At 47.8% G+C, this 14,017-nt stretch overlaps 1 protein-coding gene across 1 annotated transcript in view; it reads right to left on the reverse strand.

Moving 5' to 3' along the window:
- The window catches only part of TCF7L1 (transcription factor 7 like 1), a 209,994-nt gene extending 198,264 nt beyond the window's left edge, over window positions 1-11,730 (reverse strand). Inside the window, exons 1-3 of the mRNA XM_060187329.1 lie at window positions 11,336-11,730; window positions 11,193-11,256; window positions 10,889-11,016 (exon numbers count right to left, since the gene is read on the reverse strand). Of these exons, the coding sequence (XP_060043312.1) occupies window positions 10,889-11,016; window positions 11,193-11,256; window positions 11,336-11,578 (435 nt within the window). The 5' untranslated portion in view covers window positions 11,579-11,730. The remainder of the gene's footprint in view (window positions 1-10,888; window positions 11,017-11,192; window positions 11,257-11,335) is intronic.
- Between the last annotated feature and the right edge of the window lie 2,287 nt (window positions 11,731-14,017).

Raw genomic sequence — 14,017 nt, forward strand, 5'->3', positions numbered from 1 at the left:
TTCCAGAACTCTGCCACCAATAAGATTCCACAATTCCCACTTCTGTCTGCCAGCTTGCCCTTTTGGAGTCGTCTGGTGCATGCATGCCCCCATCAATTTCTGCCAACTCCACATTTGTTTTTCTACATTCTAATCTTCAACTCCAGTTTCTACATTTTCATCATCTAATCTCCAAAACTGAGAGAAAACCCCCTAATGTGGAGCATCTTCCATCATTGAAAAAAAGACAGCATCCTTCCTGAAGTTCTTATTTTTTTCCTTTCTGTATTTTTTTAATTGCCATCACCCAGCCCTTTGTTGCTTCTTGAATGGTATCAGATTCCAACGGATGGCATTCAAGGCCTCATAGGTCCTGGCCTCTTATCCTTCCAGGCAAATGCAGTAATTTGGATTACCCTAAATAGTACTGAACTTTTAACCTTTGCACTCCCTGTGCTGGTTTCTACCTCATGATTGGAGTGAAAGAAGTTTTTTTTTGTTTTGTTTTTGTTTTTGCCACCAGGATTATCACTGGGGCTTGGTGCCTATACTACGAATCTGCCACTCCCAGCAGCCATTATTTCCTTTTTTTTTTTTTCTACTTTTATTTGACAGGACAGAGAGAAAATTGAGAGGGGAGGGAAAGTAGAGATAGGGAGAGAAAGACACCTGCAGACCTGCTTCACTGCTCACAAGCATCCTCCCTATAGGTGGAGAACAGGGACTCGAACCCAGGTCCTTGAGCATGGTAATATGTGCGCTTAATTGAGTGCACCACCGCCCACCCAGCCCCCTGAAAGAGAACTTCCGCTTCTCAATTTAAATACTGCTCACTTGGTTAAAATTTATTTACTTATTTAGAGAGAGATCAGAGCATCATTTTGGCATGTCTATGCCAGTGATCTAACCCAGGAACTCAAGCATGCAAGTCTTCTGCTCTAACGTATTTTTGGAGGATTTTATATTATCTGCATTTCATATTATCTCAAACTAGGGCTTGTAGGGAATAATGAAATAAATCCAGTATCCAAAACCTTGGTACACAGGAGTGAAGGGGGATAAAAAAATATTTTCCCTATGCTTCCATGCTACCAACTGAGTCATTTCGACAGCTGGAAAAATAAAATAAAGCAAAACAAAATCAAAATTTTTAGGGCTGGGTAGCAGCATACCAAGTTAAGTACACATAGTACTAAGCACAAGGATCCCGATTCAAGCCCCCGGCTCCCCATCTGCAGTGGGGTCGCTTCACAAGCAGTGAAGTGGGTCTGCAGGTGTCTGTTTTTCTCCCCCCCCCCCATCTTCTCCTCCTCTCTCAACTTCTCTCTATCCTATCCAACAACAGCAGCAGCAGCAACAACAATAATGAAAAAAGATGACTGCAGGGTGGGGGAGACAGCATAATGGTTATGGAAGCAGACTCTCATGCCTGAGGCTCCTAAGTCCCAGGTTCAATCCCCCGCACCACCATAAGCCAGAGCTAAGCAGTGCTCTGGTGTTTCTCTGTGTGTGTGTGTGTGTCTCTGCATCTCTCTCAAAAATAAAATAAATGAAATTTTTAAAAAGATGGCTGCCAGGAGCAGTGGGTTCCTAGTGCAGGTACTGAGCCCCAGCAATAATAACCCTGGAGGCAAAAAAATAATAATAAATAAAATAAAAATTTGTGTACTCAAGAATTATTTGGGGGCTGGCAAAACAGCTCACCTGGATAGTGTGCTGCTTTGCTATGTGCACAGCCCAGGTTCAAGCTCAGCCCCCACCACATTGAAAACAGTTTTGATGCTGTGATTGCTTTCACATTTTCCTCTACTTGCCCCCCCACAGCCCCAGAATACTAGCCAGCTCTGGAGCCAGCTCTGGTGGAGCAAGGGACTGAACATGGGCATAAGAATCTTCTTTGGGTATCCCAGCCCCCTCTGTTGTAAGACATTAAACCAGATCCCCCTGCTCCATGCTGCATCGCTGATAGTATGGCCTATTTACATAATCACTGTTTTGCCTGATCTATCTTCTTTCTGCCTCAAGACCCGCCCTGCCTGCAGGGTACATTAATCCCACCAGTTAAAACCCTAGCAACCATTGCTATGGAAGCTTTCTACCTTCCCACTCTTTCTTTTCTCCACCCCCTTTCCCAGCCATCTCCGTTCCCAACTTGCCACTTCCGGTTTTACCCTATAAAGCCCACTTCTGTTCCTGGTTTCACTCTCTTTTCTCTCTGCGTCCCGACCTGGAGAAGGGCTGCGTGCAGAGCGGAAGGCAACCATTGCAGTTTGGCGCCATATGGCTTAACCCACTGTGCTCATAGCCAACTCTGGGGCTCCCGCATGAATAAAGAATTGTATTACCACGCTGCCACAAGTTGCCGGTCTCTGCCCGCGAAGCTATGCCAGCATTCTGGCGCCCAACATGGGGCCTACCATGCTCAGCCCCCAGATAAGTATACAGTCGCTTGGCTCTCTGCAGCCTCGTGTTTAACGAAGGCACTGTGGTTCTTTTTCTCCCTCTTATTAATTACCTGAAGGCAATTGCTGTCACCCCCTTACCCAACTTTGGCAAACAAAAATATGTGTTTATCTCAATTGATACCTTTTCTAAATTTATGTGGGTGACAGCTCAGACTGGAGAAAGCTCAGAAAAGCGTATAAGCCATACGCTCTCCTGTTTTGCTGGAATGGGCATACCTCTTCAACTTAAAATGGACAATTAGCCGGCTTTTACCAGTAAACAATTTAAAGACTTTTGTTCCCTCTGGAACATTACTCACACTACAGACATTCTCTATAATCCACAGGGGCAAGGCATTGTCGAGAGGGCCCATCAAACCCTTATGGCTCAATTAAATAAAGAAAAAGGGGGAATATACTCCTCACATCCAGCTGGCAAAAGCCTTAACTACATGAAATCTCTTTAATATTTACAAAAACTCAAACCAACCTATTATTCTTCATTGGCAAACACCATCCAACCTCCCAGCTATTAAGGTCAAATGGAAAGACCCACCATTAGGCCCTGCCCTTTGTCGGCAGGAGACACCCCTTCGCCGTTAGGCCCCACCCTCTCTGCCCATCAGGCAGCCCCTCTCCGCCTACCAGGCCTCTCTTCAGTCTCACGCTGTCCCTTGCACTCTTATCGTTCCCTGTCTTATTCCAGTTCTTTTAAAAACTTCTGCACGATATCATTCAGATTTCTGCCCAAAAGGTTTCTGTTCACCCCTACATTGCTATACCCCTGACAGAAATGGAGTACTTTACAGACACTGACCCATTTATATATGGCCATTAAGAAAGAGGGAAATTGTGAGGATGTGGTTGAGTTTGGAAGGTCTTGAACCTGAGGGGTGCGTCTATCCTGTTAAGTTTCTCTCTACTGAGAGATTGAGCTAGGAGGGACAGTAGTAACCCCAAAGGTGTCCTTCATCCTATCAGACTCCCTGCCTCACAGAGCACAACGCATTCCTGATACTATGGCCATCAGATAAAAAGAAAGGGGGAGATGTCGGACATTAAACCAGATCCCCCTGCTCCATGCTGCATCGCTGATAGTATGGCCTATTTACATAATCACTGTTTTGCCTGATCTATCTTCTTTCTACCTCAAGACCTGCCCTGCCTGCAGGGTACATTAATCCCACCAGTTAAAAACCTAGCAACCATTGCTATGGAAGCTTTCTACCTTCCCACTCTTTCTTTTCTCCACCCCCTTTCCCAGCCATCTCCGTTCCCAACTTGCCACTTCCGGTTTTACCCTATAAAGCCCACTTCTGTTCCTGGTTTCACTCTCTTTTTTTTTATTATTATATTTATTTATTTATTCCCTTTTATTGCCCTTGTTTTATTGTTGTAGTTATTATTGATGTCACTGTTGTTGGATAGGACAGAGAGAAATGGAGAGAGGAAGGGAAGACAGAGAGAAGGAGATAAAGGAGAGACACCTGCAGACCTACATCACCGCTTGTGAAGGGACTCCCCTGCAGGTGGGGAGCCAGGGGCTCGAACCCGGACCCTTAGCCGGTCCTTGCGCTTTTGCGCCACCTGCGCTTTTGTGCCACCTGAGCTTAATCCGCTGCGCTACCGCCCGACTCCCGGTTTCACTCTCTTTTCTCTCCGCGTCCCGACCTGAAGAAGGGCTGGTGTGCAGAGCAGAAAGCGGCCACCGCAGTTCAGCGCCACGTGGCGCCGCTGTACTCACACCCGACTCTGGGGCTCCCGCATGAATACAGAATTGTATCACCATGCTGCCACGAGTTCCTGGTCTCCCACCGGCGAAGCTAGCCCAGCACTCTGTCTCTAACTTAATAACGTGTGTGTGTGTTTGCATGCCTGAAATGGAAGAGTTAAAGTTATTTAGTTGTTGGGAGTCGGGTGGTAGTGCAGCAGGTTAAGTGCACATGGCGCAAAGTACAAGGACCTGCATAAGGATCCCGGTTCGAGCCCTTGGCTCCCCACTTACAGGGAATTCGCTTCACAGGCGGTGAAGCAGGTCTACAGGTGTCTATATTTCTCTCCTCCTCTCTGTCTTCCCCTCCTCTCTCCATTTCTCTTTGTCCTATCCAACAACAACGATATCAATAACAACTACAACTACACCAACAATAGAAAAAAAGACAAGAGCAACAAAAGCGAAAATAAAATTTTTTTAAGTTATTTAGTTATCTAAAATGAAATTTAAACAAGATCTTTGCATTTTAGATTTTCCAACAAAAAATTAATTTATATTATTTTTATTCCACAAATGGTTTTGCAACTTTGCACATCGTTGTAAAGGCAGGAACACTCAATTTGGATGTGCTAGCCCATTTTCTTCTCAAGAATCCTAAAACATGAGACTAATGAAGACTGAAACCAAGTTAGAACTTTCCACCAACAACGACAACAACAATAAAACAACAAGGGCAATAAAAGGGAATAGATAAATATATATTTTAAGAATATTTAAAAAATAACTTTCCAAAATTGAAACAAAACAGGCCAGGTGTTTTCTCTCCCAGATTGACCCACCCAAAGAAAAAAGACCAAAAGACATTTATTCCTCCACAAAGTTTGTCACCAACTGTCACACCAACAATCCAAGTGTCAAACTTCATAACAGGCAGGGCTTATTCCATGTGAAAAACCCTCACTAAGTTCTGAGTTATATTTAGAAAAAAATGGAAGAGATGTTATATTTAGATTAAATAGCTTAAAAAGAATTTTACCAAAAGCAGTATGCTTTTACTGTTCTTCAGAAGAAAAGGGTTTACTTAGTTTCACATTGCTCTTAAAAACATACCACTGGGAGTCGGACGGTCGCACAGCGGGTTAAGCACAGGTGGCACAAAGCACAAGGACCGGCATAAGGATCCTAGTTCGAGCCCCAGATCCCCACCTGTAGGGGAGTCCCTTCACAAGCAGTGAAGCAGGCCTACAGGTGTCTATCTTTCTTTCCCCCTCTCTGTCTTCCCCTCCTCTCTCCATTTTAACTAAAACAATAAAACAAGGGCAACAAAAGGGAATAGATAAATAAATATATAGAAAAAAAAAAAAAAAACAGACCACTGGGTTAAGCACAGGTGGCACAAAGAGCGATGACTAGCATAAGGATCATGGCTCGAGCCCCCAGCTCCCCACCTGCAGGGGAGTCCCTTCACAGGCGGTGAAGCAGGTCTGCAGGTGTCTATCTTTCTCTCCCTCTCTGTCTTCCCCTCCTCTCTGGATTTCTCTCTTTCCTATCTAACAACAAGGACATCAACAACAACAATAATAACTACAACAATGAAAAACAACAAGGGCAACAAAAAGGGAAAATTAATTAATTTTTAAAAAACCAGACAACTAGGGGGTCAGGTCATAGCGCAATAGGTTAAGTGCACATGGCTCGAAGAGCAAGGACCAGAGTAAGCATCCTTACCCCAGCTCCCCACCTGCAGGGGAGTCACTTCACAAGCAGTGAAGCAGGTCTACAAGTGTCTATCTTTCTCTCCCCCTCTCTGTCTTCCCCTCCTCTCTTGATTTCTTTCTGTCCTATGGAACAGCAACAACAGGGGCAACAAAATGGGAAAAATGGCCACCAGTAGCAGTGGATTCATAGTGCAGGCACCAAGCCCCAGCGATAACCCTGGAAGCAATAAATAAATAAATAAATAAATAACAACTTCTCTATACATATACAAAGGTTTCTGCTTGGGTTCCTTTATGTCAGAAACACACACGCACACACACGACTGACTATGGGATACAGCAGTTTAAACAGGACTTAACATGCACAGCTCTGAAACACAAAACAACTTAATTCAGAATTTTTAGTTGAGACGGCTAAAAAAGTGTGAGTTAACTTGGCCACAATATCAGCTTTTTAAAAAAAATATTTTATTTATTTATTTATGAGAGGTACAGGAGAGAAAGAATCAGACACCACTCTGGCATATGTGCTGCCAGGGATAGAACTCAGGACCTCACGCTTGAGAGTCCAATGCTTTATCCACTGCACCACCTCCTGGACTACCACAATATCAGCTCTTAAAGTTAGAAACTGAACAAAGTCAACAAAGTTGTAAGTTAGCAATCGTACATACAAGTATTCTTTTCAAAAACACATTAGCATTCATATTCTGGTCAAACTATCACTCTGTACCTAGTTCACTAGACCATAGTCAACATTTGCTTTTCAGATTTTAATTTGTTTATAAACTGTTTTTGACATTCACTTTCTTCTCTGTTGAGTTAAATTTTCCTAACAAAAGTTTAGTCAACAGCACCAAGATGTGAACCCTCCCATGAGTGAATATATAATTTGGTGGTAGTCTATCTGGAGGAGTGAAAGATGGTTTGTAGCAGTTATTCTTGTCCTAGGCCTCATCATCCCCAGAGCTCCAGATGAGAATGAATCACTGTGCAGAGGATTGGCACACATCCCAAGCTAAGGGGAGCCTCTTCTCTAAAGAGCCTCAGGAAGAGGCCACTTTCCTGATTCCAGTCAAACCCAAGTAGAGAGTAAAGGTAAAGTACAGGGAGGAGATGATCAGACTGGCCAGCCCCAAGTTGTCCCAGCAGGACTTAAGCCAGTGGGGAACAGTGCTAAATTTCTGCTGCTTACTATTTTCTAGGGTCAGCTTAACACTCTTTAAAACATTCCAACCAGGGCTGGCAAAATAGCTCACTTAGATACTTCTCTGTTTTGCCATGCACACAATCCAGTTTGAGCCTGGTCCCCACTACACTTACAGGAAGCTTCTGTGCTGTGGTCTGTCTATCTACATACCTCCCTATCTGAAAAAGTCAACACAAGGGGCCAGGCAGTGGCCACTTGGTTTGATCACATTATGTTTCGTTTTTTCCTTTTTTTTTTTTATCACATATGTTTCAACATGAAAAGACCCAGGTTCAAGCCCCTGATTGCAACCTGCAAGAAGGAAAAGCATCACGAGTGGTGAGGCAATACTGCAGGTGTCTCTCTCCCTCCATCCCTCCATCTTCCCTTCCCTTCTTGATTTGTCTCTATCCAACAAATAATACATAAATAAAATATTTCTTGAAAAGTCAACACAACAGAAGCCAGACCTTCCACCTTCTGCATCCCATAATGACCCTGGGTCCAATGGACTCCCAGAAGGATAGAGAATAGGAAAGCTATCAGGGGAGGGGATGGGATACGGAGTTCTGGTGGAGGGAACTGTGTGGAGTTTACCCCTCTTATCCTATGGTTTTTGTCAGTCTTTCCTCTTTATAAATAAAAATCAAATTAAATAAATAAGTAAATAAAAAAGAAAGGAAACATCAACAGAGGGATGAAGCCTAGAGACAACAAAAACAATAGTGTAGTGATTAAAAATTCTAGTTACTTTCCATGTATGTTTCTGGCTTGGTAATTCCAGAAAGCCTGTTAGAGCAGTATAAATGTACAGTCTTCCAAATTTACACCACGTATAGGCTTTTGAGCAGCAAAAAGCTTAAGGTTTTTAAATGTAGAAGTGAAACAAAACAAAACAAACAAAAGACCTAAGTGTCAAAAGAGACCAGATTATGTATTCCAATCCCCTCCATCACCAAATGCCCTTTTACCTTCCTTCCACCTTCCCCCACCCTTTATCTATCAATAGGTGATCGATCACCTTGTGCCTAAGGTTGCCTACAGTAAGAATCACATTAATTAAATGAATGTAACCATGCAGAGGGTGAGTATGATCTCAACTATACAGTCCAGACAATCAGGTGTGTCAGGGCTTCGTCACGTGCTTTGCTAACTGCCTATGATGCCAGTGGTGAGGGTACAATTAGAGTTCTATAGAACTGCTCTCATTGCAAGAAACTTTCTGCCACACATCAACGAACTTTCTCACCAGGCAGGCCTAATACAGTAATTGGCATCTAAGGTGTGCAGTAACAATGGGGAGACTTGAACTTCCTTCTGTAAGGACAAGGCACTAGGGTATGGGTGTGGGAATCGTACAAGGTATACTAAGTCCTTTTTCAAAAATGTACAGTCAATGAGTATCCTTAGACACTCAAAAGGATGAAGACTAGCAAGACCCAGGGCAGAGAACAATAAAAGGACTCAAAGGGAAAAGGTCTGCTTCCCCAAGAATAGTTCCCAAAACCCTACCCCAATAAGAATCAGACCGTGGAAGTTTTCAAGCAAAAGAACACTTAAAATGATAGAAGAGTGGCCTGGAACGAGTGCAGTGAATAAAGTGTTAGACTCACAAACATCCTCAGCATCATGTGTACCAGAGTAATGCTCTGGTCCCCCCCTCCCCCATTAATAAAAAATAAAAAAAAAAGACGGGAGCTGGGGGTGGCCATCTGGTTGAGCGCACGTTATAATGCGTAAGAACATGGGTTCAAGCCCTGGCTTCCCCAACGGAAGAAGGAAAGATTCACAGGTAGTGAAGCAGTAGTGCTGCAGGTGTCTTTCTTCCTCTCTATCTACCCTTCCCTCTTGATTTTTGGCTGTCTCTATCCAATAAATATATATGTTAAATATACATATGCATATGCAAATACATATGCATGGGGGGGACAGGTGTCCCGGGAGGTGGTGTAGTAGAGAAAGCATTGGACTCTCAAGCATGAGATTCTGAGCTTAATCCACAGCAGCACATGTACCAGAGTGATGTCTGGTTCTTTCTCTCTCTCCTACCTTTCGAATAAATAAATTTAAAAGATATTTAAAAAAGAAGACAGAAGAAAGATGGAAGGGTGGTAGCAATGGAACAATATTAGTCAGGAAAGAGGAGACTGGTGCAGAAATTTTATCTGTCCCATTTGGACTGTTTCCTAGTGGACACTTGGAAATCACCCTTCAAAAAGAAAGAATCTTAACGTCCTAAAGAGAAATGGGTAGGTGGAAGGAATAGTTCACCTGAGGGAAACAGCTAATCACATCTGGGACATTTCTGCTGAGTTTATCTATACCTGGACTGTCTCCCAAATACTTAATACCTCCCAGACTGCTCTTCCTAGAAGCAAATGGAAAAATTGAGCTATGGTAGCATAACCCTCACACACAAAAGTTATAGGACCTCACCAAAACTTTAGAACTGAGCTACACACCTGTCCACATGAATGGGAATTAGTGACAACCTACACAAAATCACTGCAACCTGTTTCATTCAACTTTTACTGGCACCACTTTTCTCTCACTATGAATGAGTAAAAGCAACAGATGTCCATATTCAGTTTACACTTGGGACTTTCTGGAGTGCTCCAAAGTAAGAACAAAGCTGTAGAGTCTCCCCTGGTTGAGAGGTGAAAGTTGTGTGGTCCCACTCCCTCTGAAACCTCTTCCAATCCAACTTCCCAGGATGCGCTCCAGGAGTGCCCCCACTGAACCCACTGCACCACACTTATGGCTATACTACATGACAGCACCTTCTGCAAAGAGCGTTTCTGCACAGCCCTTTAGTTATCATTATTTAAGGACTCTCGAGCAAAAGGTGAGTTTGTTAGGCCGGGTCCTAAGAAGTAAACACCTCCGGCCCCGATTCTGAACTGGCAGGCAGGATTCTAAACTGGCAGGCAGCGGGAAGCTGGGCAGCAAGCTAAGAGCCAACATGGTGCATGTGGCGCCCAAGAGGCCCAGGTATCCTGGCACACAGTAGGTAGGTTCCACCATCGAACCTTTAGCGCCTGGGTAGAGGTCCCTGGGTATTATGGCAGCTCAGAGGACACAAAGGCCTCGCCAGCCCTGCGCTGCGGCCCTAGCCAATCTGGGGCGGGAGTTACGATCAGGAAAGGAGGCGATGGAATCCAGCCTCATTTACACATCGTCCGCGGGCTGGTCAATTTGCTTAATCACGGCTCTAAATGCCTGCGTGCAGCACACAATGCACGCCCATTAACAGGTTTAAAGTGTCGCAGCGCTTGCTTTAAATGAGAAAAGCCCCCAACAAAGGGGGAAAAGCCAAGTTCCTCAACTTGAAGAATGCAGTTGCCCTCGCATCTCAGCGAGTTTAAACTCCCAAGCTCCACAGGAAAATTGAGGCCCGTGCGAAGACTTGGGAGTGGGGAGCTGTGACCCGCCACGAATCCTGAATTTCGCCCGCAATAGAAGAGCAAAGTCATCCCACCAACTCCCGCGATCCACCACCCAGCTTCCAGGGAAATCTGACCGATTTCTGGAAAGTAAAGCGAGACACCACCGACACCACCCTCCTTAAGAGGAAAAAAAAAAATCGGCACGAATCCAAATTTTCCTTTAGTGCGCGCTAAGAATTTTCTAAAGGCCAAGGAAGAAGTGGACCCCGAAGTTTCTCTCCAGTCAAAAGAGAATCTTCAGTAACATTTACTTTCATCCAAGCACAGGCTGAGCGCCACAAAGTAGCTCAACTCCGCAAACAAGTTCTGCCCGGGGGCTGGCCCCCTTCCCCCACCCCATCTTCCAAACTGGGGAGGGGGGGCGCGTCCGGGAGGCCCCGTCGCGCACCCGCACTCACCGTGCGCGCTCCTCCGGGAGACAGGGGTCCGTTGGGGAGGTAGGGGCTGCTCAGGTCCGGGATCATCAAGAAGGGGTACCCAGGGTACGGTGGGCCCTTAAAAAACGCTCCGTCCTGGGGCCTTCTCACTGTGGGCAGGACCAGGGCAGAGGTGAGACCCGGGGAGCCGGGGCAGCGCCCCCCCACCACGCGCCCTAGGGCGCAGCCGGGGTGCAGAGCAGCTCCCGCCCCAGGAGCAGGGGAGCCCGGGCCGCCGGAGCTGAGGGGCCGGGAACAGGGGCTGAGCCCGCCCGCACTCACGTACCTTCGGCGAAGAAGTCCCGCGGCTTCTGGAAAGCGTCCCGGGCGGGCTGCGGGCGCCTCTCCGCCTGCAGAGGAGACACAAAGGCCGGGCCGGGTGAGCGGGAGCGGGGCTGAAGCCAGGGGCGAGCCGTGGACCCTCCTTACCTCGGAGTCGGAGCTGCTGCTCTGGTTCTCAGACTCGTTGACCAGGGACGACTTGACCTCGTCCAGGTCCCGCTGCGCCGAGGCGCTGTCGCTGCTCGGCTCCTGCTCCTCGCCCCCCTCATCCTGGAAGGGGATCAGCTCGTCGTTCGCCCCCAGGTCGTCCCCTCCGCCGGCCGTCCCGGCGCCCGAGCCGCCGCCGCCTCCCCCGCCACCGCCGCCGCCGCCGCCGCCGAGCTGGGGCATGGTGGGGTCGCGGGCCGGGGCGCCGCGCTCGGGATCCGGAGCCCTCGCCGCCCGGCCCGGCCCGGCCCAGCCCCGCGCCCCTCCGGCGCCGCTCGCCCCCGCCGCAGCCGCAGCCGCCGCCGCAGCCGCCGCCGCGGCAACAAAGTTTGACAGGGCGTGGCCCGGCGGGAAGCGGGGTCCGCTCTGCCCGGCCCCAGCGCGGGGCGGCTCGCCTCAGGCCCCTTGTGCAGCGCCCAGCCCAGGGCTCCCCAACTCGCCGCAGCCGCCGCCGCCGCCACCGCTCGGCCAGGGCGTCCCAGCGCCGGGCCCGCCAGGGAGGGGCGAGAGGGGAAGGAAGGAGGGACCGCCGGGCCGGGCAAGGGGGGCCGGAGGGAGGAGCCCCGGCTGCAAGCTGACACCCGCGCCTCGCAGGATCCGGAGAGCTCGGGCGCGCACGCACATTCACACTCGCTACTCGCTCACACCTTCCGGGCCCCCTCGAGGGCTGCACAGCCCCCCCACCCCCGCCCCGGACAGATCACCGCTCCGCAGGCCCCAAACCCAGTCCTCGGAGTCACTGGAGACCCGCCCCCACCCGGGAGGCATCCTCTAACTTTCTTGCAACTAACCCCCAAAACTCCGCTCGGGTTGCACACCCCCTCTTCTCCGCCTCCCTCCCACGGTCTCTGCGCGCCGCCGGGCTGCACTGCCCCCTGCGGGAGAGCTTCGCACAGACAGACCAGCAGCGCGCTGCGTCGTGGAGTTCCCAGTTGCGCCTCAGGACCTGGTCGCTCTCGCCGGGTGAACGCCCCAGAGGATGGGGAGATCTTATGGCACCCTGGAGTTTGCAGGTGACTTTCTGCTCAGATTTACTATTGGCTTACAACCCCTTCCCCTTCCTGCCGCCGCCACCCTAGCCCGAGTTTTCTACTTTGTTCATCTCTCTATCAGAATACCGGTGGTCACTTTCCCTGTGCTGTTCAAGATAAGCTCCTTAGCCAAATAACTCATGATTTAGGAAAAATTCGGATTTGGTTCTGTGCAAAGGAAAATCATTTGCCAGTGTCCTCTGAAGGCAAAAACGAAGCTGCAGTCGTGGCCAATGTGAAAATTGTTCGACGAGCCCCATACTTAAAGACATGCAGGTTATAACACTAAGGGATCACCTCACTCCAGCCAGTCTGGGAAACGTTGAAAGAAGAGAATCTTGTGTCATCCACAGTGAGGAACTATTGGTGAGAATATACATTTTTAAAACAGATTGGAAGTCAATACAATTATACCCAAAATTATTTTTATAGTATTTTAAAAAATATTTATTTCCTTTTGTTGTTGTTATTGATGTCGTCATTGTTGGCTAGGACAGAGAGAAATGGAGAGAGAAGAGGAAGACAGAGAGGAGGCGAGAAAGACACCTGCAGATCTACTTCACGGCTTGTGAAGCGACTCCCCTGCAGGTAGGGCGCTGGGGGTTCGATTAGGACAGAGAAAAATGGGGGTCAACTAGGAATACCAAAGGAAATCATCTGGGACTGCCACGAGACAGGACTAGAACGACTTCAGTGACTTCCCTGCAGGTGGGGAGCCAGGGGTTCGAACCATGATCCTTACACTGGTCCTTGCCACCTAGGCCTAACCCGCAGCACTCCCAACTCCCTAGTTTTCCTTTTTTTTTTTTTTTTTTTTTCCTAAGCCTGACATCTGATATGCAGGTGGCCCAAGTTATTGTCTGGGAATATGATGTCATAGCTGGAAAAAGGGCTAGAAAGCTGGGTCATGGAAGAGAGTGGCTCCCAAATATGGGAAAAGTGTATAAATATTGTTGACTGTAAACCCCATTGATTGGATCTGGTGCCCATATTCAGCTTAGGAGCCTATGTGACCTCTGAATCCCTGTAGATCTGAGTTCCCATTCTGTGGTCATGAGTAGGAACATTCTAAGCTGCCCCAATTTCAGGACCCATCTTCCTCAGGTGGTAGATATAGAGTATGTTATCCAATCTCCCTTCGGAGGGTGGAACATTCTGTAACATTGTTGATCCACCTTAAGGGCATGGGGGCCCACAGAGGGGTCTATTGTGTTATTCCTGATAGAGATGACTGATAACAATGGAGAGAGGGACCTATTGGAGGTCTGTTTGTGGAAATCTCAGGACTCCCCGACTAGGGCCCCAGCAGATGGGGTGGCCTGATAGTGATTAAAGAGTCATCTTAGGGAGAACGGTGTAGCGAAGCGGGTTAAACGCAGCAAGGACCAGCATAAGGATCCCCGTTTGAGGCTCCCCGCTCCCTACCTGCAGGGGAGTACTTTCACTAGCGGTGAACCAGGTCTGCAGGAGTCTATCTTTCTCTCTCCCTGTCTGCCCCTCCTCTCTCCACTTCTCTCTGCCCTATCCAACAACAACGACAATATTATAACTACAACAATAAAACAACAAGGGCAACAAAAGGTAAAATAAA

Source organism: Erinaceus europaeus, chromosome 3, assembly GCF_950295315.1.
Source record: "Erinaceus europaeus chromosome 3, mEriEur2.1, whole genome shotgun sequence".
Lineage (NCBI taxonomy): Eukaryota > Metazoa > Chordata > Mammalia > Eulipotyphla > Erinaceidae > Erinaceus > Erinaceus europaeus.